Source organism: Panicum hallii, chromosome 3, assembly GCF_002211085.1.
Source record: "Panicum hallii strain FIL2 chromosome 3, PHallii_v3.1, whole genome shotgun sequence".
Taxonomy (NCBI): Eukaryota; Viridiplantae; Streptophyta; class Magnoliopsida; order Poales; family Poaceae; genus Panicum; species Panicum hallii.
The window spans coordinates 1758700-1781591 of NC_038044.1; the positions used below are offsets into that span (position 1 = coordinate 1758700).

The window sequence follows — 22892 nt, forward strand, 5'->3', positions numbered from 1 at the left end:
ACACATAGCTTAACCGACCATGATCACTGCAACAATACCAGAAACCAGACCCCCCTCCTCGCTCCCACACCAAAACCAGGTCGCATGCGGTTGACGAATGTTATAGGGTAATAAGGGAGGAAGTATCTCCTTCGAATCATACTAGTATGTGCAAAACTGTGGGCGGTTGCGGCAATTGGAGAGTAGGCATCTATCAACGATCTGGTCCTAAAATAATGGTGATTAGGTGCAAGATCGGCCTCTGTGGTGGTCCATGACTAGTATGCCAAGCTGCTATATAAACTAGATTTCGACATATCATTTGATGATGTGAATGGCAGTGGTTTACGCTTTACATGCTTTATTCCGTCCTCTCTTTTGACTCACGATAGAATAAAAAGCCTGGCTAGAATGAGACGTATAGCAGGAAGGAGAGGGTTAATAAGAAAGAGAAGCTTTTTTTTTCCCCTGCAGGCATGAACCATTAGCATGCATGGGACAAATCCAAAGTTGCTAGCCTTTTTCCCTCTTGCAACCGCATGAATGGTGTCCATGTGAGCTTGCATTTTAGTTGATGGCTGCAAGCAGGCATCTACGAAACGCAGGATCGAAGACATGGATGAATATGATTGAGATGCAAAAGTCATCGTTTGATGGCTAATAATAAAAAAAAACGATTTGTATGCGTGGCGCCAACACACGCACGGAGACACCCTCTGCAGGAGAAGAGAAAGAACGGGAAGCAGCACAGAGAGTTGCATTGCATGACGCATGACAAAATTAAGTGAGTGGCTGTTTTGATGGATTGCATGAGCAATCTTTGACCTTGGCCCACACGTCAGTCGCAGGCCCCTTTTCTTGTACCGGGGTGTGAAACCGATCGATCCCTGTGCGGTAGGTACACGCGGCCGGTACCAGTACCAGCCAGTCCGTTATGCGGGCAGGGAGAAAGAGCGGCGGCAGCATGGGACTCGTGTGCTAAATGCAGGGCGGCCAATCATGGGAACACCGTGTTCGCTCCACGGCACGTACGCACCGGTACTACAGTGCCTCGCTTTAATCTACCGTACTGTACGTGGGCACAGCACAGGAGGACCATGACGGAAAGGCGCGCGGTCGGGCGCGGAAGGCTAACCAACGGCGGGCCGCCAAAGAAACACGGGCCTAGTGCTACCGATCGACTTGTTGAGCCTTGATCTTCTTTTCCGTTCTGCATGCTTGCGCGCCCACTTGTTCCAAGCATGCATTGCATGTGCATGGATGCGTTGTGCTGGAAGAAGACCCAAGAAGCCTGTCCGGCCGGCAGGCAAGTCAACTGCAGGCATAAATCCTTTTCCGTCTTTTAATTTTCTGCCCACGACGACGGCGGCAGTAGTAAATTTCATCGTACCGTTCAACGTTGACCCTCTAGTTAACCCGACATCCTCTGTAGCAGTATAACTGGGTCAGCCGCATTGCGGGCGGCGACCACGGAGAGGCGAGCTAGCTTCTCCGGTCCTCGAGGAGCGTGCAGGCCGGGCAAGGTGGTCCCCGCCAAGCTAGCTGGTCGGCCGGCCCGCGCTCGCAGTGAATCGCCGTGTCGGACAGAGTGCAGAGGCTTGCTAGCTGGCCTATCAGTATCAGAGACGACTAGACGAGGGCCACGTCGTCCATGGATCATGGATGGGAAGGCACCAAAGAGTGCGGGACAAGCAAGCAAAAGCGTGGATATGGCGCCGCCGGCCGCCGCGCCGCACTGTGCCTGCCGCCCGTCACGTCTCGTCGCACGCGGCGCTGCCTGCCTGCCTGCCCGCCCGCCCTGTCTAGTCCTACTAGAATACGTGGGCCACCGCGCGCTTTGTTACCAAAAGTGCCCTCGGGCCGTATGTAGCGGGCCACCCCTTGTGCGCCAGGCCGGGGGCGCTTTCCGTCATTTGGCTGCCCCATCGCGCAAGCTAGGAGGGCGTTTTCGGGAAGCAAGAGAGGCAACGGCGTATGGGCCGGGCCGGCACACCGCTCGAGAGGTCAGCCGTCAGCTAGTAGCTTGTCACCAGCGCCGGAGGTCCACTTGTCATCCGCTGCTAGCAGTAACTAATTGGGTGTGGGCGGCTCATTCATGGCGCCGATGTTTATCTGGATCCTGGTCAGCATTCAAGCCCAATCCCATTCCGCCGCCAAACGTGGTGCATGCGAAGAAGACGGCGACATTCAAAGTTTGCAGCCTGGGAGAAACAGGTTTGTGTTTATTCAACTCAATTCAAAAAAAAAAAGGATGCCGAGTTTATTTTCAAATGGACCGTGCATTGTGCGGCCGGATGCATCGTCACCTATCTGTAGGACAAGGACAGAAGTTGCAAAGCGGGAAAAGCAAGAAAAGAAACGTACCACAGGCCAGATAAAGATGGAGCGCTTCGCACGAACGCCATTGGAGACGGACGGTTATGTGCGTTAGCAACCATCTCCAACTTGGCCCCTTTTTTAATTACCGGAAAGAGGAACGCCGGGCTTCAACTTGCACTCGCCTTTTGCTTACATTGCCTATGTACTATACGCCAGGGTCTACACCCGTTATTATTTATGTATATCTATCCTCTCTTTTTTGCATCGGTTTTTGCTGCGCGCTTAAGGTTTTAGCACGACGGAAAAGGAAATGTATAATGGCCTCGCCACTGCTCTCGGGTTTCAGTTCTCTTGCCACCATTGTCCGGAAATATAGCGTGGTTGATCGGGGTATTCTTTTTTTTTTTACCCAAACCTTTTACATCTGTGGAGAAAACATTGGCAAGGGATTCTAAAGAAGCATAGAGCAACGAGCAGCCCTGGATGTTCTATGCAATTCGCGGACAACTTCTCTCTTGGGGCCTGTTTAGTTTCATCCGCAAAAACGTAAAAAAGCTGTAAACGCAAAGATGCTAAAGGAATCTTACTAATTTGAAGTATTAAATAAAGTCTATTTATAAAACTTTTTGCATGGATGGGTTGTAAATCGCGAGACGAATCTAATGAGCCTACTTAATCCATGTTTTGCAACAGTGATGCTACAGTAACCATCCGCTAATTATTGATTAATCATGGATTAATTAGCATCATTAGATTCGTCTCGTGATTTACAACCCATCCATGCAAAAAGTTTTGCAAATAGACTTCATTTAGTACTTCAAATTAGCAAAATTCCTTTGCTACAGTGAAATTTTGCAAAAACGCAAAATCAACTAAACAGGCCCTTGGTTAAAAGAATCAACCGGCGAGATCACAGCTGAGACGCGACCAGGGAAGAGAAAATACTTTCCATAAAAAGAAAGCCCTACCGTCCTGGCGCGCACTCGCGGATTAGCCGGCCCCCCCAAGCTTGCTTCTCACTCCTATTCACAATCGCAGGGCATTGCCGGTCGTAGCTACTACGGGTGGCCCTCACTTACCGTTGCGATTCCCCGGTGGGGTGGGGTGGGGTGGGCGGGACGCGCTGCCAGTGGCAGTGGCAACGCGCGCGGCGCCACCCACACCCACCCGGCGTCCGCCTCTTTATATACCGCGCCCCCTCGCCCTCCCCTCGCCACGCCTCTCGCGTTCCTCTCCGTCCAAACCCCTCCATCTCCTTCCTCTACACACGACTGCGCCCCCGCCGCACCGCCTGTCCCCAACCGCCTGTCCCCAATCGGGCCATGGACAAGGCCGCGCTGCCACTGTCCGGCAGCGACCATGGGGCGATGAGCGGCGGCGGCGGCGGATCGTTCGCGAGCCTCCGCGCGTACGGGCGCGCGCTGGCGCAGACGCCGCGGCGCGTGGCGCGGCGGGCTTGCGCGGCGACGGCGCCCGGGGAGGAGATGAGCCGCGTGCGGGCGCGGTCGGGCGCCCACATGGCGCGCGCGCTGCGTTGGTGGGACCTCGTCGGGCTGGGCCTGGGCGGCATGGTGGGGGCCGGGGTCTTCGTCACCACGGGCCGCGCCACCAGGCTCTTCGCGGGGCCCGGGGTCGTCGTGTCCTACGCCATTGCCGGCCTCTGCGCGCTGCTCTCCGCCTTCTGCTACACCGAGTTCGCCGTCGACATGCCCGTCGCCGGCGGCGCCTTCAGCTACCTCCGCGTCACCTTCGGTCAGTAATCTCTGTTCACGCCAACACCATGCCGCGATCGATGCCTTCTGTTTCGTGGGGAGTTCCGTTCTTCAGCCGACCGACTGAATTCAGCTCCTGCGATTCACGGCATTGGGCTGTTTCTGAGTTGTGAGTTGTGACGCCACATATCCCAAACAAAAAGATGCCCTTTTTTCCTTAAAAAATCATTTCATGGTTATCGTCTTGCATGTGTACTTGCTTGCTCTCTTTCCCCTTTCCTCGGTTTGTCCATTTGCGGCATCCTTTTTTTCATGCCTATTTAAGGGCTTGCGAGAGGTGTCGTCTTATGGGCGCTGCTCTTGCTGGAGTCGTGTTTGTTCATTTGCGGCAACCACGAGAACAATTGCCAATTTGATTATCTTCCATGTCACTTGTTAGATAGATGCGATTTGAGCGAGAAATTAAGTGCCCTAAGATTTGTTTTTTCTTTTCACCACCCTCCAAAAAGATTTGTCTTCACTTTGTCGGCTGGTAATCCTATTCCTTTTTGTTTCAAAACGCTTGAAAAGTACAGGACCTACCTAAATATAAATTTGCCCAGCTTTGCGTGCAGCCCGTGTTGCAGACTGGCTTGTTTGTCAATTGGTTTTCTGGCCCTTTTGTAACTGGCATAGACGATTAAAAAAAGCTGGAGACGATTGCGACGTCCAACAGATTTTATCACGCACGCCCAAACGGTTTGCTCTTTTTCGTCCGCACGGGACCGGGAGTCCTCGACCTGTTGAAGGGCCAGGACCGGGACAAAAGTTCACGGTCATTCTCAGTAATTCAGTCACAACCACCGTTCCCTCCGTCCCGATCGCCCAGTAAATTACCTAGCATTTGCCTTGCAATTCGCTTTAACTCCCCCCCCCCCCCCCTGTAAGGCTGGCCTGACAGTGATTTCTCTTTGGAGTTACTACTATTTTTTTACTACTGTTCTGTCGTGGCGGCGAAGTGACGTGACGTGACGCCTGCGCTGCTGCGTTGGTTGCAGGGGAGTTCGCGGCGTTCCTGACGGGGGCGAACCTGATCATGGAGTACGTCTTCTCCAACGCCGCCGTGGCGCGGAGCTTCACGGCGTACCTGGGCACGGCGGTGGGCGTGGACGCGCCCAGCAAGTGGCGGATCCCCGTGCCGGGCCTGCCGGAGGGGTTCAACCAGGTGGACCTCGTCGCCGTCGGCGTCATCCTCCTCATCTCCGTCTGCATCTGCTACAGGTGCGCGCGTCAGTTACCACAGCTTCTCTGATGTCACCATAGCACTCAAGTTTCTTTCTTTTTTGGAAAAGAATAATAATTTGACGTTACAAAGAAGAAGTCGCGTCCAAGTGTCACCCTTGTTGTCTCTTCGTACGTCACTCTCCAATCTGCTTCTCTGCTCTGCATTAGTGATATGATGAGATGGAAAGGAAACACCTGGTTTCTGTGCACTCAAAAGCAAACGCACAACACTTTTGTGACTCCCAGATTTTACTGCCTGGTAATTGATGTTTTTCTTTGGTGAAAACATGTATGTCTGGTGGCTGTCGTTTTGCGTTTTTGCTCTGCAACTGCTCCTATCCTTTGATCTGTTTTCTCCAGATTCTGTGAGGTTCAGACAAAGCAGAGTCGATCAGATGGAGATTTTGTTCCGTGGCAAAGAATCTTGTTGGTCGCTGTTTTCTAGTGTACCTTCATCTTTTGTTTGGTGATCGAATGTTTTTGCTGGCAAATGTTGGCAAACTTTGTCGAAAGACGAGAATCAAATCAAAGCTAGCCAGTCTATCTACTATTCTAGTGCTTGGCTGACCTCTTGTTCCTGAATTCTCGCTCGTATCTTTCTTTACACCTCAGATCAGCCAAGAACCACACGATTTTGTCTAGAATAAGCCTTGGAAATTTGGAACGCAACCCCTGATGGTTGAAATTTGCAACAGCCATTTTCATTTTTTTTTTTGGAAAAGAATGGTACTACTTGTTTAGACACATTGGTTCCTAATAATCCTCTCTGTGCTCTGCTATCAATTGCAGCACCAAGGAGAGCTCGTTGGTGAACATGGTCCTGACGGCGGTGCACGTGGCGTTCATCCTGTTCATCATCGTGATCGGGTTCGTGCACGGCGACGCGCGGAACCTGACGCGCCCGGCCGACCCGTCCCAGAACCCCGGCGGCTTCTTCCCGCACGGCGCCATGGGCGTGTTCAACGGCGCGGCCATGGTGTACCTGAGCTACATCGGGTACGACGCCGTGTCCACCATGGCCGAGGAGGTGGAGCGGCCCGCGCGCGACATCCCCATCGGCGTCTCGGGCTCCGTCGTCGTCGTCACCGCGCTCTACTGCCTCATGGCCGCCTCCATGTCCATGCTCCTCCCCTACGACGCGGTACGTGCTCGCCTTGTTGGTCTATGCAGACTTTGAAGATGCCCAAATCTTGCCTAGTTCCAGATTCCATCCGTAACAGCATTCGAGAGATTCCACTATAGGCACGCATGCCACGTTTTGCTAAAGCTTCCCTCACTCACCTAGAGGAGGGAGAGCTCATCTTTATGCTCTAGGGATAATCAGGCGAATATTACTCGCTCTCTAAAGGTCAATTGGGTGGCTATAGTTAGCTGAAAGCGACTGGATGTGCACAGAGTTGATGCTGGTAGTACAAGTGCAGATTTGCAGAAACCTCAGAGACATCCTGTTTCAGAATTCCATCCAGGCCAAAACTGAGGCTCAACTCAGGCATAGCTGAATGCATTATGCTGCACGCTCACCTAGAACTTAGAATAGAACTGATGCCCAGCCATTTCCTTTCCTTTTGGTCACGGTGTAGACTACTATATTTAGAGCTCATCGTTGGTTGCGTAGGTGAGGGGTAGCTAGCTCAGGGAATATATGGTCAATTGGGCTAGTTCGGTAGAACAGTTGGTGCCACTGGCTGGCATCTGATCCCGGCACCTGCTTTCTCTCTCTCTTTCATATCTCCCTCAGCTTTTCTGGGATGTTGGTCGTATGATTTGGGATGAATCTGAGGTCCCAATCGCAGGACGGGCCCGAATCCACTTTCTGGCAGAACAAAGCATCGAGGATTTTTTACTGACTTTTAGTGGTTCTATTCTACCTGCGACCACGAATAACAGTGACAGCTAATTCTCAGTCAAGAGTCTGCGACAGTTTTTCACCTGGTCTGATTGCTGTTGTCCTTTTTGGGTGCTGTGCTGTGCAGATTGACCCGGAGGCGCCGTTCTCGGGAGCGTTCAGGGGGCGGAAGGGGATGGCGTGGGTGTCCAACGTGATCGGCGCCGGCGCGAGCCTCGGCATCCTGACGTCGCTGATGGTGGCCATGCTCGGGCAGGCGCGGTACCTGTGCGTCATCGGCCGCTCCGGCGTCATGCCCGCCTGGCTCGCCAGGGTGAACCCCCGCACCGCCACCCCCGTCAACGCCTCCGCCTTCCTCGGTGCGTTCCGTTTCAGCTTTGACGCTGGCCGCAGCTCTGTTTGTTGATGTTGGACGCTGACTGCTTTGCTCCTCCTCCTCCCCCCTCGCAGGCCTCTTCACGGCGGCGCTGGCGCTGTTCACGGAGCTGGACATCCTGCTCAACCTCGTCTGCATCGGCACGCTCTTCGTCTTCTACATGGTGGCCAACGCCGTCGTGTACCGCCGCTACGTCGGCGCCGAGCTTGGGCGCGCCCGCAGCGCCTGGCCGACGCTCGCGTTCCTCGCCGCCTTCTCCCTCGTCGCGCTCTCCTTCACGCTGGTCTGGAAGCTGGCCCCGCCCGAGCGCGGCGTGCGGACGGGCCTCCTCGCCGCGTGCGCGGCGCTCGCGGTCGCCACGGTCGCCGCGTTCCAGGCGCTGGTGCCGCAGGCGCACGCGCCCGAGCTGTGGGGCGTGCCCGGGATGCCGTGGGTGCCCGCGGCGTCCGTGTTCCTCAACGTCTTCCTGCTGGGCTCGCTGGACCGGCCCTCCTACATCCGGTTCGGGTTCTTCTCGGTCGCCGCGTTGCTGGTATACGTGCTCTACAGCGTGCACGCCAGCTACGACGCCGAGGAGAGCGGTCTCGACGGCGGCGGGGCAAAGGTGCAGGACGAAGCGTGCACGGTGTAGCAGGATGCCTGGCTGACGTCATATAGATAGAACTAATCCTAATTCGGTGTTGCTCATGTGCCCTAGTATGTTTTTTTTTCTCCTTACTATTTTTGACTTGTTCTGTGCTGACGAGAGCAAAGGAAAAAAAAGGAATCTAACAAGGGTGGGTAAAACAACCCCATGGAAATAGAGAAAAACAAAGGGATATGCATCCTGTAAACTTGCAAAGATGAAAAGTGTATATGCTCAAGGAAGGATTCCTCTGATCTTTCTTCGAAAATGTTATCCCTGTGTTCATGACATCCGCTTTTCATGACTAAGAGTGAAAGTTCACGTTATTATTTCATATTGTTAACATTTTAATTAAAAAACTACTCCCATTAATACATAATTTTTCAACACAAAATTAAGTAGGATAATATTCATAATCCACAAAGACTTATTTATGATTATGCTTCACATATTCATGGAGTAATTTTCGTCAAAGCCTTGTCTTATTTAATCAAACAAAATCCATCTTGTAAATAAAATGAATAGAGGTCGGAGCAGATCCTGCTGTACGGACGACAGATATGTATGATTCCCTTCCGACTCGTTGCAGTTCAGCCATCAGTCACATCCAAAGCAGCAAAGGCAATCAGAAACTACTAGCCGTACACCAGTTGGAAAAATGGTCGTACGCGTAGCTGATTCCTTCCTGTAAACACCGATCCGATAAGATCAAGTTGGAAATGCAGCTTGATTGTGCAATGTTAGTGAAGCACAGTGCAACCATCCATCTCAAAGCATGTAGCGTTCGTTTTCCACAACCGGAGAAGGGATCGCCACCGAAATGCGTATGCGTCTCTGCGCGGATCCTCACGATAGGAACAAATCCAAAAGCCACGATCGCGCCGCCGCCGCCGCACACATTTGCCACGAGCACGCAGGTTGAGCAGCCACGACGGCGACCTCCATTACCAGAACATGCCGCGCTTATCGATTGGTCGCACGGCGGCCACTTCGGCGGGAACCTAGCGGCAGTAGCCACCATATGATGATTACCCGGATCGCGATCGTCTTCGCATGCTGATCCTGTGTCGATCCGGCCATCGTCGAGGCCGACGGGATGATCCGCACGCGTGCATGGAGATGGTGCCACTTGCTGCTTCTTCTTCTTCTTCTTCTTCTTCTTCTTCTTCTTCTTCTTCTTCTTCTTCTTCTTCTTCTTCTTCTTCTTCTTCTTCCAGTTGGATTCTACTAAAAGGACTCGTGGAAAATCTGCCATGTTACCTGGAAAATTGCTTGTGGAATGAAATTGAGATGGATTGCGATGCTTGCATCACTGCCTCACCAACGCACATTGTGCCCCTTGAAATGAAATGTCTCTTTCGGAGAATGTGTCTACAAATCTGCATGATACGGAGGGGATCGGCACATGTTTTCTTCGGATCATCTGGTAGGTAACGATCAAGGGAATTGGAAATTCGCCGCTCCAAAGATTTGCCACTATGGATGTGATGCCACTGCACGTCAGTGTTTGTTTGCAGTCTGCAATAGTCCCATCTCTGAAACTTTTGCTCTCTGAACATTTCATCCATATAAAACTGCAGATAGGCTTGGGTGATGAGGACTGAAGTTATCGCCTGATGGAATGGAGATAAAGCTGATCCAGCTGGTGCCAATAATTCGTCCGAAACATCTTTGTGCCGCCCACTGCGTTTCGATGACCGACCTGAATATTTTAGCTTTTCAACCTTGAGTGTTTGTTTTTGCATTTCTGGTTCACATCACATAGCTTTAGAGCTTTATCACCACGATCAGTCACAATTAAACGGAAACGAGTATGATATGTTGAGACAGAATAACGAGACATCATTTTCTTGTATGGCCTGTCGGTGCTGACAGGCATTTCCTTTACACATAATAATTCTACTCATGTTTAGCATTTGCTCAGACACAAGTGAACTTGAAACGCTGTAATTTCCTTGCTTTGAGCTTTCGGAAAAGTAGAAAGCTCCAGATGTCGAGATAACTCATTCTCTTTGTCTCCGAAACGATCGATCAGTGGGAGAATCAAATCCATTATCCACTGAGGAGCAGAGGGCGGCTGGAGGAAAGTTTTCTTCCACCGCCATCGATTCACCACCGAAGTGAAAACAGTCAAGGTGCAGCCTGAGAGCAACGGCACATGTTCTCTTAGATTCACAGAATTTTTCTTAGTCCCGTAAGCGCCATTTGCCGACACTTCTTTTTGGTGGTTTATCTGGGCATTGACAAATGAGAAAACGGCGAGGCGTTGGTTCCATTTCTGGCAAGCGATCTCATCGCCTTTTCCATGTGCACCTCCTTTTGCTTTGGACCATATCTTGTGGCCTGCCTAAGCGACGGAATAGTGCTGAGGGCTGTTAGTGAGTGCAGGCACATCTCTTCCACTGCACTACACTTTACACCTTCAGATATACCCTACTGGATTCTCTTGGACGATGGGCACAATCAAATGCAACCCATGATTCTTTTTTGCTGCCTTTTTGTTAAAAAAAGAATTCTGCTGCTTTTTGTCCTCCCTTTGTTATTTACATAGAACTCCAGAGAGTTTTCCATGATACAAGAGACAAAGGCAAAGAGAAATAATTGAACTAGGTGATTTGTTGAATCCGGCAATAACGTGCCAATTTGCTGTATCTTTAGGGTTCAAAAGCTCTGCATGTCAATTTTACAGAACAAGAGACTCGACCGCAAATCGTTCAGAATTCAAAAGTTACAAAGTGCGTAGGCCGCAGTATCTCCAGGAATTCTGGTACAACATATTTGCAAGTAATTACTTTCAAATCCCTTTCCTACATCACCCATGGCCTAACTGGCTGATCTTGTATGCTGCTAGCCTGCTACATTACCTTGCAGCACTTCATATGCATTAAGCAGGAGAATCTCTCTGTTTATACAGAACCAATGCTGCAAGGGTTGGACTATGCTGATTGCTCCTCACATTTTTTTTAGAAAAAGCAAACATCCTGATTGTGGGTCGTGCATATTCTTCAGTAAGAAGAAAATAAACAGGATATGCTTTGCTTGCTTCTAACAATCTTTTGGTATCACATCGACCTGTAGGGAACATAAGATTTGGCCAGCAGATTGCACTTTCATGAAACAATAAACTAACCTGGTAATGCAATGCCTCAGGTGTTTGCGTCACAATCACATGAAAACGACTAGTTACGCGTGGGCGTATAGTACAAGGTTTCAGTGTTAAAAGGTTAAAAAGAGTTTCAGCACTCACGACATCGGTGGGTGCGAATGGCCATCCCTTTCTGAAAAGTGCAGCGTGGAAAAAACTGACCACGCCCTGGTGAAGTCCAGATGAGATGAACATGAAACAAATAGCCAATTTGATTTGAGGAAAGGCGCGGCCTGATAAGGTGAAATCGAAGAGGAATGCACCAAGGCCGGCATGATTCCTGGCTGGCTATCCTCACGGGTTGTGGAGGGCAAAGGACTCGAGCGATGTGAACTGATCGACTGAGTAGTGAGTGGTAACCTGATCACGCAATCGCAATGGGAATCATCTGATGTGATCCATACCCTCTTATAGTAGAAGGGATTGGAGCATGCCGGCGGCAGTTGTTTTCAGTTTCTTGTTTTACTTTAGGTGAGAAGGTAGAGAATAAATCCTCCATCTTTTATAACTTTATTATATTCATATAACTGCTGGTAACTCTCTTAAAAAGACAAACTGCTTGTAACAAGAGTCACTAAAGATAGTTTAGAAAAGGAAAACAGAAGAAACAAGTTGGCTTATAAATTTGGAGCCTTTTTGGACTTCTATGAAATGCTCTTGTTCTTGAACATGAGGAAAAGGCTCAGGTCACGATGTCCCGAGTACTGCTGTCCCTGCGTCGACCAGACAAGTTTCAGGGCCGGCCCGCATAACAGGCTCGGCAAGATACTGGGCCGCTAATCCTCACGCGCTCCTTTTCTTCTATTGGGCCGCATGCTTCTGTCAGGAGTTTCCCAAGACCCACCAGCCGCGCGCGCGTTCGATTTTCTTTTGTCAATTTTCTTTTACTCTCTTGCCTCGCTTCGTTCTCGTCCCGTCTTCCTCCACCTGTGGCCTGGTTCCGATCGCTCGCATCGCTTCCCCGGAACCTCGGCGTCCTCCGAAGCCCCATTCGCCTCGAGGCTCCCTCCCCCTCCTCCTCGTCCTACCGCTTCCGCGAGGCGCACACCGGGTGCTGGCCCAGTGGGTGGTGCGACATCTGCTCCGTGCGCCGAGGATGTTCGATGGAATGATCCGCCGAGAGAGGTAGCCAGTGGATCTTCTCTGTGCATAATTTACTACAACTCCCGAATTTTGGTGCATTATAGTATCAGGCTATCAGTTCTCCGTAGGGCGCTGGACTGAAAATATGTCCTGCTGCTGCGAGCAATACTGAAGAGTCGGAGTGTGCTTTTAGTAGTTTCGGGTGCTCTGTATCTCGTTCCCCATTTATGATCTTATTGCCTCTGAGTTTCTGGAAGATATTTTCATTCCATGATGGGCGGGTTTTTTTCCTTAGAAGCCTGTCTCAGAGAAGCTCGATGAGAAGATGCTAAGTAAAGTGAATTTTGAGGAATAGGATAAGGGGATATACAGTTTTGTTTAACGCCACTCTGATTCAGGATGAGTTCTTATGGACAAATTAAAAACCCATATTAAATTACTGGTCATGCTAACTTCAAAAATATTAATGTTTGCAGCTTTCAGTAAATCAGAAATGAAACCTGGGGCTATTATCACTGGGATAATGTCCGGTGCATAGTGTAAGTGCCATGCTAAATTCAGCTCGCACAGCCCAAGGTGTTAAACCAGGAACTCCATTTGTTTCAGTTCCGGCATTATTCTTTTGAATTGTTTTTTGTTTTATTTTCAACCATTTGTAATGAAATTTAATATATTTTCTCATGCTAATGTCAGCTGAACTTGTGTTCCTTTTCTGATAGATCTTATTTTTCAGGATGTAATTTGCTAGAAGAAGGTGCACCAAATTGTGATGAGTATCACATTGTTGTTACAATGCCTTAACTTGTTGTTTCTTTCAGCCACACCATTCAAAGGTCTGATAAGTTTTTGAAGCTTGAAGGTGAACAAACCTGAAACACACCATTCAAAGGTCTGATAAGTTTTTGAAGCTTGAAGGTGAACAAACCTGAAACATTCTTAGTTCATTCTGCAGAAAATATGATGTGCTCTTAGCAACAGGCAAGGATCCAATGATTTTCCTTTTGCGAGTAACAAATTTTCATTGGTGAAGTTTGCCTTCAAGTAAAACTGAGAGCTTGCGGACAGCTGGCTTGCTTGGATGGGCATTTGGTTTAACTGTCATGCTATAAGTCAGTGCGCGAGATCTTTTATTGCTGTATGCTCGGGACTTCATTTTCGTGCTCATTCTTTTTGTAACAAGCTCAACGATGGAATTGTCCTAAAGGATAGAAGGCTTGTTAGGTTTGACAGGAATTTGATTGACATGTTTGCACTACATGTAATTTTGCAACAGTGTGCGAAGAGGAGGTGCCTCTTGATTGGGAAAGGCTGCCATGGTTTAGCCATCCATTTGGGTCTGGAAACTGATACAATCACGTGCAATATTCTGATCAACTTGTACACAAAATGTGGCATGAATGATTATGCTCGTCGTGTTTTTGATGCAATGCCTTTCAGAAGCATAGTCTCATGGAATACCATGATTGCTGGGTATACTTGCAATGGAAATGATTTACAAGCTCTGAAGCTTTTTTCAAAGATGCATGAAGAAGGGACACAGATGAGTGAATTTACCTTATCCAGCACCTTCTGTGCATGTGCTGCAAAATTTGCTACCATAGAATGCAAACAATTGCACACTATTGCCATCAAGCTAGCATTGGACTCCAATAGTTTTGTTGGAACTGCAGTTCTTGATGTTTATGCAAAGTGTAATATGATTAATGACGCATGCTTGGTTTTTGAGAAAATTCCTGAGAAAACTGCAGTTACATGGAGTACATTCATTGCAGGACTCGTGCAAAATGGTCTTCATGAAGATGCATTACGTTTATTCCAGAGATCACTAAGGGAAGGAGTAGAATTTTCTGAATTCACTCTTTCTGCTATACTCAGTACATGTGCAAGCCTAGCATTGATGATGGAAGGAATACAGCTTCATGCAGTTATTTTCAAGTATGGTTTTCATGGTAATTTTTTTGTGGCATCATCTCTCGTGGATGTCTATGCAAGGTGTGGGCAGATTGAGGAAGCCTATCTAATATTTTCTGATATGAAACACAAGAATGTCGTACTGTGGAATGCAATGATTACTAGTTTTACTAGGCATGGCAATTTTTGGGAAGCAATAATTCTTTTTGAGAAAATGCAGCAGGCAGGGATATCTCCAAATGAAGTTACTTATCTCTCCATGTTGTCAGTGTGTGGTCATGCAGGTTTAGTTGAAGAGGCCCGCTGCTACTTCAGCCTGCTCATATCTGATCAGACTGCCGAACCTAATGTCCTTCACTATTCTTGCATGGTTGATGTTTTGGGGCGATCTGGGAGGACTGATGAGGCTTGGGAACTGATTCAACAAATGCCATTTGAGCCAACTACTTCCATGTGGGGATCTTTGCTTGGATCATGCCGTAAGTACAGAAATATTGGATTAGCCAGACTAGCAGCTGAACAGCTTTTCAAACTGGAACCAGAAAATGGAGGGAACCATGCTTTGCTTTCAGATGTATATGCGGCCAGTGGAAACTGGGAGAATGCTGTGTTGGCAAGGAAATACCTGAATGATAGTGGTGCAAACAAAGACATGGGGTCAAGTTGGATCTATGCAGCTCATATTTTTGGTTGTGAACAAAAAGAGGAGCTGTTTGTGCAGACTGCCGTTCCTTAATTAAGATTGCAAATAGCATTGGTCATGGTCAGAGATATCAAACGGTTTCACCATTTTAAGGATGGCCATGTTTTTATGAGGACTTTTGGTAATTGATTGCTAAATGTGGGATGTCAACAATTTATTTCTGGCACTCTGTATTCTCATCATGTAGTAAATTATTGCCTTGTTGTAGTGGCATTCTATACTGAAGAGAAATGTCAGTGCTTGTACTGATAGCTTTGTTATTCAAGTCAATAATGTCATCTTGTGGCCCCATTTAGTGTGACATCAACACTTCGTATCAAGGCTGAGTTGAGTCGCTTATTATCATAATAGCTAGTGTGACATACAGTAATGAAGTATATCTTGTACAGTGCTTTTGTAAGCCAGTGTTTTTTAGCAATGAAATATTTGTTTCTGCAGAGGTGTACATGGAAAGTGGATGCACGATTTGTTGAGTTTATAGAAAAGGCCTCTTATAGAAATGCACATGAAAGGAGGATATCTTCTATTCCTGTCTTCCTCGTTATCTTTCCGGTTCACAGTGAACTCTCAAAGTGGTATGTTCACTGGTCACATAATGTTCATGAAACTTATTTTTATCAGTTTTCTTTATTAGTAAGTAAACATTATGCAAAACATACAAAAAATAAATAATGTTTTGATATCTTATACCTTCTATCTCTTGTGACAGCTTGAGCATTAGGCGATGATAGTTGAGTTCATGACTTGAAGCGCCCATTCTAATTACCAGTGAGCCTAGTACATTGCCATCATGTTGCTTTTCTAATCAACAATTTGAAGATCTTTTTTATTTTCTCTGCACTACATTATCACATAGGAAGTACCAATGCAGTGAAAATACTTGTCATTTGATCATCTTTGCCAACTTAGCTATGCATAGTTTGGTACAACATGGCATATCTTAGGTCCTGAAGAGCCTCCATTGGTCCACCGTGGGCCCTTGTTTACATCTGTCTCTCCAGAAAAGTACTGTGTTCGTACAAAAGAGCTGGTGTCTAGAACCACTAGCAGTACTGTGGAAAGGGCAAATAACTGACACTGGAGATTATGACTATTCATCAGGTTAGCCATTTCTTGTGGACCAACCATATTCTTGTTCATGAGCTCCGTGAAGTCATTGGCCTCATGAGGCTGATGCCCCTGATGGGTATATCATAGCATTTTGCAGGCCCGACCAGTTTCATGAGCCAGACATCTGGTACCTCCTGGGACTTAATTCACTCATGTGATGCTTCCTAATCTCCCTCCCTCCCTCTCTCTCAAAAGAGTGGTGTGTCATTGCACTCTCATCTCGGATTTTTCTCAGCTAGTAGTGGTCACCATTGCCTGTTTAGCATCAGACATTGCCATACAGTATTTTTTGTTTTCCTTGCTGATCCTCCATGGCCCTGTGTATTTTTATCCCATAAGAGTGGCTTTGGAAAGGAACTTCTGGACTTCTGGTTATAAAAAGAGTTGTTTACTTTGTCGGACAAGAGAGAAGAACTGCATATTTAGCTGGAGTGTACTTTTACGTGGATGACGTGATTAGTTTGTACTTTGTACTAGTTGCATCCATCCTTTGACAACCCCTTTCTTTTGCATGAAAGAAACACTTCCTTTCCTTGGTATGTGTTGAGCATAGTAGGCGAGAGTCTACTTTACCATTATGGCCCTCACATGACGCTTTAGTTGTAGTGATTAAGATAATATTATCTGGTGTTCAAAGGTGTTAATCATGTAACCCTGGAGTGCCTCGGATAAGGTTCATGTCTGGTCATTAGGGAAAGCCTCCGCTCCTGCACATGGCTCCTGTTCTCGATCGCAGCAGCAGACAGGAAATCCTGCTGTTGATACGGTAGTTAACCTATATGTTTAATCATCATTACCACAGTTGCTGCTGCTACATTCAGATGAATGTGAAACCTGCATCCCAGTTATTTTTTCCCTAATCAGCACAGTACTCTAGGACCTTGTTTATGTTTTAATAGGATTCTCATCATCTTGCACTTGCACTGCAAATTGACTAATTATATATCTTCTATCTCTCAGGCTACTTGCAGCTGGCCAGCTGCAGAGTCTTTACACTGATGTGCTCTCATACCCTATTAGGTGACCTAAGGTAAGAGGCTGTCACTCTAGATTCTTCATGCACTTTGTTTAAGCTTTCTTGTGTTTCACAAGTGGACACGAAGGCAGTGCACATATTTTCTTACAGCTAGCTACAGCCTTGCCTTAATTATAAGAATTGATCGGTGCCATGTCAGCTTGGTTAGGCCGGGTTTCTCCAGGCACCTACCACTGCTCTGAATTATATTGACCAGCCGGCTGGCCGGCCAAAAGAGCAGTTTGTAACCTCTGGTTTAGCCTTGTACAAGCCTTTCCGACGTAGGCAGTCAGGCAACAAAAGGCGGGGACAGTCACAGATCTGCGTCCATCTTTTGATACGTGCTGCGGGGAATCTTGCCGGTTATTGGAGCTTAGTGCCCCCTTCCCTGTCTGAAACCTGCCTCTAAGACTGTCAGCTTGGCCAGCCCTTTTTCTTAGTATCCTATTAGGGCAAATTGAGCCCACTTGGACACTGAAACTTTTGCCGAGTCTTTCCTTCCCGAGGGAACAAAAAGGTGGAGACCGCCCATTGATAGTCTAGTGAGGGATCGGAACATGGAAATCCCCAGATGTCGGCATCGCCTGGGGCACATCCGCTTCTTTAATATCCGCTTCTTTAATATTTCTTAGGCATCTATGAGTTTTCACCCTGTTGTTTGGTTTGGTTGCCTGGAGCACTCTGGAGGAGGTGAAATGCCATTGCACATCCATCACCTTGCTTGGATTGCCCCTTGAGGTGAAAGCATTGGTTGGATTGGTTGTATGAAGTAGACAGGTTGCGCAAAATTTAGTCATCTTTCTTTTACTTCTTTTAGGTATCATTCTGTACCTTTCTTCTTACTTCAAATGAAATGCAGCTCTATGGCATGGGATTAAATAGTTTAATTTTCCCCTTTTAGACCCCTGTTAAAAAAGGATAAATGGATAGATTTTTAAATCTTTGATTAAACGTAAAAAAAAAGAGTGCCTGAAGCTAGAACAGTAGAAAATAGTTAAGGGGAGTCAGGGAGAGAACAAAGTCTCCATAAGGACATTTCTTTGTTCCTTGAAGGAGGCAGGGGGCTGAGGAGAAGATATGCGTCACATTTTGTTCTTGGGCCCACCCACATCTCACATACTCCAACTACAGATGACAAACACATACATGCTTGTAGGCATGTCCTTTTGTTTTTTTCATGTGTGTCACCATCCCTCACTCCCTCAGTCTCTCTACCTCTCCTTTTCGACCTGATGTTTCCTGAAACCTCCAACTAGCTACTACCTGCTGCTGCAGCTGCAAGGGGCCCGGGCCGACCCGTACTGCACGTAGGGTTTCTGGAAGGAAGGCAACAAGAAAGAAAAGGGGCATTCTTGGGTGACGGAAGGAAGATTGCCCGGGAAACAAGGGATCTCTTTCACCCCCTTCCTTTTCATTCCACAGGTCAATTCAAACCTGTCACTCAGTACAGACAGACTACAGAGCAGTAGTAGTGGTAGCTAGTTTCTTCATTGCTGGTTGTAAGGATTCTGCAAGCATGGCCTCAGATCTCCTTCCTCTGTCCTATGAACTGCCCCTGTTGACAAGAAAATAGAAGATACTAAGTTTTCACTTAATTATTAATTTGAGCAAAGAAAATGGTCCTAGTTGATTTCGATTAATTCTACCAGCTCCAGGTGTGATGCAATAACTGAAACTCGGTGATATTTGTAGCACTAACCAGTAATTTGGCACTGTGGACACTGCAGCGTAAGGGCTCGGGTGCATATAGCCGTACATTGCCGTCGCCGCCTCCGTCTCCGGCTCTGGCTCTGGGCCGCAGTCAAGGTTCACGCCGAAGAGCCGGAGCTTCCTCGACGGTGCTGTAGGCGTGCCGCTGCTCTTGGCGTCTGCCTCGCCTGCAATCATCCACAGGAAATGGCGTAAGTCACATGATCTCTTTGATCTTTTTTCACCTTTGTTAGCATCACGTTAATCATAAAAGTGCTCTGTTCTTGGATACGTTATGTACCTGCGTGTGCCATGTCGCTGTGGTAGGCGTAGGGACTGGCGGGGCTGGTGGGGTACGACGATCCCGACGTGCTGTAGCACATCGGGCTCCACGGCTGCTGCTCGCCGGCGTTCAGCGCCGGTGCCGGGGCGCGCACGGGTGGCGGAGGCGTCGGCGCTGGTGCTGCGCTCTCGCCGCGGCGCCTGCAGCCGATGAAGAGGCGGTCGCCGACACCAAGGCCGCCGCGCACCCGCTCGAAGCGCACGACGTCACCGGCATCGAGGCGCTTCTCTTTCACGTACCGGCTCCAGCCCTTTGTGAGCACGTAGCTCTGGCTGCTGGTCCAGTACGAGTACCGGAACCTCCACGGCTTGCCGGCCTCGTCCTCGAAGGCAAGCAGCAGGCCCTTCTCGCTGCCATCGCCGCCGCCGACCCCACCGGCGCCGCCAAGGGGGAAATACCTCTCCGCGTGCTGCTTGGGGATCACCAGCCGGTTGAGCTTGCCCACGTCGCTGGGCGTGAGAGGCTTCTCGAACAGGTGCTCCCTCTCGTACTGGTGTTGGTGGTAGTGCAGGTTGGTGTACATGGCCACCCCCCACGGCCACGCCTGGGGGTGCCCCTGCGCGAGATGGTGCATGGCCATTCTTGGTCTTGAACTTCTTGGTCTGGAGGAATGCTAACTAGCTAGAGGTGGAAGAAGAGAGGTTCTTCAGTTCTTGCCTAGCTCTTGCAGAAAAGTTTGGCAGTGGGGAGAGGGGAGAAGAGAGGCAGTGGTGGTGTGGTGGTGTTGTGTTGTGTAGAGGGAGGCATGCATATGTCATGGCCGGCCATTTATAGCCAGCCTCCCAAGTAGTAAAATCACCAGTCTAGATGGTCAGGAAGATGTGTACATGTAATGTACTATTGATAATACTTCCATGGTGGGAATACATGCCTGATGAGTAGGAGACTCATGGGAGGTCTTGGTGCAGGTGCATTTGATCTTGAGGAGAGAGAGCATTACTATTATTTTAACCTAGGTAGACAGGAAGAATCAAAGTGAGGGAAGGGCTTCAAAGGTGGTGAGATTAGAATATGTAGCTCCAGTGTAGCCGATGAGGAATGATCAGGTGGTGGTACTTAAAAGTTGGCGCCTGGACATTGTGGCCTAATCACAGCCATCCAGGGGGCCGGGACACGGCAGGCCCTACCATTGCGTTCCATGTGCGAGGGGTGGTTGGGGCCTATACATGACCACTGTCCTGATGAACCCCCCAGTTTTATTTCATTTTTTAACTTCTTTTCTTGCTTGCAGTAGAGGTCCTGGCTCCTGGTGTTTCAAGCCATTCAATTTCCAATTGGCTTTGGGAAGGTGCAAGAAAGCCAGCCAGTCCCGGTTGCCATCTCAATTTCCCATAAGGCCCTGTCTCTTCTGTTCCTCTCTGCATTTAGTTTCGTAGGTGTGGATTAACCTGAAGAGATGGATGGATTGACAGGTTTTGCTGGCCTGCCTGCCTCTAGCCCTCTACTCCTACCAGGCACCAGCAGCTCAGTTCATCCCTGTGGAGGCCACTTGGAATATCTGAGGCCTGAGGAGCTGGTAGGCAATATCTTGCTTGTTCTTGAGGGCACTAGTGGCCTTTGTGAGATTGTAGATGTGACATTTGAGGTGTATGCATTGCATGGGCTCTGAGCCAGCTCTAATTATCATGCACCATCTTGTACTGGAACCAGCCACACTTCTTTTTCGTCTCAGATTCAACACCATCAAGGGCTCAGTCAGGCCTGTCCCATTGAAGGCCTGGCTGACCACCCCTCCAGAGGGGACGAGGGAGCTGGCTTTTGGTTGGATTCTTATTACCCCCATGAATTGAATTGCCTGCAGGATGCTGCTGCATTATTCCCATTCAAACCATCGGTTCAGGACGACCTGCCCCGGCCTGGCCTGGTCCGGACCCTGCACTGCTGGGAGTGTTGAACATGGTGGCGGGTGATCGAGGCTTGCGTGGGGGCAAAGCGACTGGCCCTCACCACGCCCCTGCCTCCTGCTCGTGTTTGGATCGATGCCTCCCCTGCTGCTGCAGATTAGCGGTTGTTACCATGCATCATCGCCATTTGGGAGGCACCTCCTCTTGTTGGAAGATTGGCGTACAGGACACCAGATGATCTGTTCCTGGCATTTTTAATGGCGGATCTTTATCAGATTCCGTAAACTATTGGGGATGAAATCGGCGATGTCGCTTTGCTTGCTTCTTTGGAGACAGGTATTCCATCACATGGTTCTGAACTGAACGGTACGTGGTTAGATGCATTGTTCTCGCACTAATGCGTGCTTATGTTTGAGTATTATTCAGCTTGTCAACCTTTGGAGAAACCGGAGGGGCCATGAGGAAGGCTGTTGCTATTATATCAGCAGGTACTGTACTGTCCAGAATCCAATCATAACGGTGCGCTAACGGATCTCGAAAAAACTAATCTCTCCCTGTTCATCTCATTTCATTTGATATTTCTCTGACATTAGATCACTTAATCGGATATTGGTAATTTGATCAGTCATATTTCGGTCTGCTATCAACACCTGCAGGAAAATGGGAAGTGTATGATTTACCATCTCACGTGGCCTTGGCATTACTTGGGTGCGGTCTCTTTCCTAGCTGTCGCTGGGGCTACAAGTTCCCAAACGCCAAAGTAAATCTTGCACTGAAATGGGAAACAAGATCAAGATTGGACCTGCGCCAGAGATCCCTTCATCTCCAATTTCCAACAAGTTCGCGAATCAGGTGATACAGATTTTTGTCCCCCAGTTCATTCCACAGCATTACTGCTGTGCAACAACAACCCCTGGTCCTCATAGTTCCTCCACCCATTAATCCCCTACCAATCCCTAGAGCTTATTCTGCTCTTCTTTCCTGCGTGCATGCACATAGAGATACGCAATAAACAAGTCTGATGCTCCCTTGCGCAGCCACTAGCAGCTAGATGTACTATATATATATATGTGCTAATTGGTGTGCTTAGAGAGTAATTTTTAATTGCAGAAATATGCTTGGACTAAACTATGAGTCTATGTTTAGCATCTCCATGGTGTATGAGTTCAGGTTTTGTTGCGGAATCTTGTCAAGAAAAGTCATCATGCATGGTTACTCGATTGCAGCTCCACCCAAATGATGAGGGTCCTAATTTGGAAAACCTTAAACACTCCAGTTTTTTACCTGAGGCTTTCCATAGCATGCATATAGCAAGTGCATTTCATTGTTTATGTTTAACTTCTCTTTCCCGAGAAATCCATTTATACAGACTTAATGGAAAAAACGGACATAATCACATTTTTTCAGTAGGCATGTTCTTTAGAAGAGAAACACTGGTAGGGGTGGACTCGGACTTGTTTATCACTACTGACAGTTGGGATGCACTTGCAGGCCTTTGACCAGGATTCAAGATCCAGTCCAGCATACTTTACCTGATCTCATTGAGTAATTGCCCATCGTTGAAGGTATCGATCGGCAACATGGACCGAACCGCAACCGCATCATTGGAACCCAGTCAGTTCATGTTCATCCGCAGCACAGCACATCGAGATACCGCACGGGGCTCATCAACCGGGGCGGGGGAGGCTTGTGGAGGGTGTCCAAGTGTATGATATCATATCACAGGGGCGGGCATATCCTATTCAAGCGTGACCACGAGGAGGCAGCCACGCCGCGGCCGGCCGGGCGCACAGCTTCTTTTTTCTTCTCTCCTCCGGTCCGGTCCTCCTCGCAGCTCAATCATGCAGCTCACCTGCCCAACAATCTTTTCTCCGTGCACATGAGCGGCTTGGTATCTTATGCAGGGGAATTGAATTGAATACCGGGGCG

General features: G+C 48.5%; 3 protein-coding genes across 7 annotated transcripts; 2 read left to right on the top strand and 1 right to left on the bottom strand.

Annotated features, from left to right (window-relative positions):
* Positions 1 to 3533: 3533 nt before the first annotated feature.
* LOC112884317 (cationic amino acid transporter 6, chloroplastic-like) lies at positions 3534 to 8426 on the top strand. Of its 2 annotated transcripts, none has more exons than XM_025949697.1 (5): positions 3534 to 4050; positions 5048 to 5270; positions 6063 to 6414; positions 7247 to 7501; positions 7570 to 8426. In XM_025949697.1, the coding sequence occupies exons 1-5, from the start codon at positions 3621 to 3623 to the stop codon at positions 8140 to 8142; spliced, it is 1833 nt and encodes a 610-aa protein (XP_025805482.1). In that variant the 5' UTR covers positions 3534 to 3620; the 3' UTR covers positions 8143 to 8426. The 2 variants fall into 2 exon arrangements, with proteins under 2 accessions (XP_025805482.1, XP_025805481.1); XM_025949696.1 differs by having other exon boundaries at positions 7247 to 7478.
* Positions 8427 to 12148: 3722 nt separating this feature from the next.
* On the top strand, positions 12149 to 15399 carry LOC112883829 (pentatricopeptide repeat-containing protein At5g04780, mitochondrial-like). 4 transcript variants are annotated; one of them, XM_025949073.1, is made up of 3 exons: positions 12149 to 12390; positions 13082 to 13181; positions 13238 to 15399. In XM_025949073.1, the coding sequence occupies exon 3, from the start codon at positions 13427 to 13429 to the stop codon at positions 14993 to 14995; it is 1569 nt and encodes a 522-aa protein (XP_025804858.1). In that variant the 5' UTR covers positions 12149 to 12390; positions 13082 to 13181; positions 13238 to 13426; the 3' UTR covers positions 14996 to 15399. The 4 variants fall into 4 exon arrangements, with proteins under 4 accessions (XP_025804858.1, XP_025804860.1, XP_025804859.1 ...); XM_025949075.1 differs by having other exon boundaries at positions 13167 to 13181; XM_025949074.1 differs by having other exon boundaries at positions 13068 to 15399.
* A 2672-nt stretch (positions 15400 to 18071) lies between these two features.
* On the bottom strand, positions 18072 to 20018 carry LOC112883830 (B3 domain-containing protein Os11g0156000-like). The gene is made up of 3 exons (XM_025949076.1): positions 19078 to 20018; positions 18787 to 18964; positions 18072 to 18642 (listed from the first exon to the last, which is right to left on the bottom strand). Exons 1-3 carry the CDS (start codon positions 19697 to 19699, stop codon positions 18630 to 18632), a joined length of 813 nt encoding a protein of 270 aa, XP_025804861.1. The 5' UTR covers positions 19700 to 20018; the 3' UTR covers positions 18072 to 18629.
* Between the last annotated feature and the right edge of the window lie 2874 nt (positions 20019 to 22892).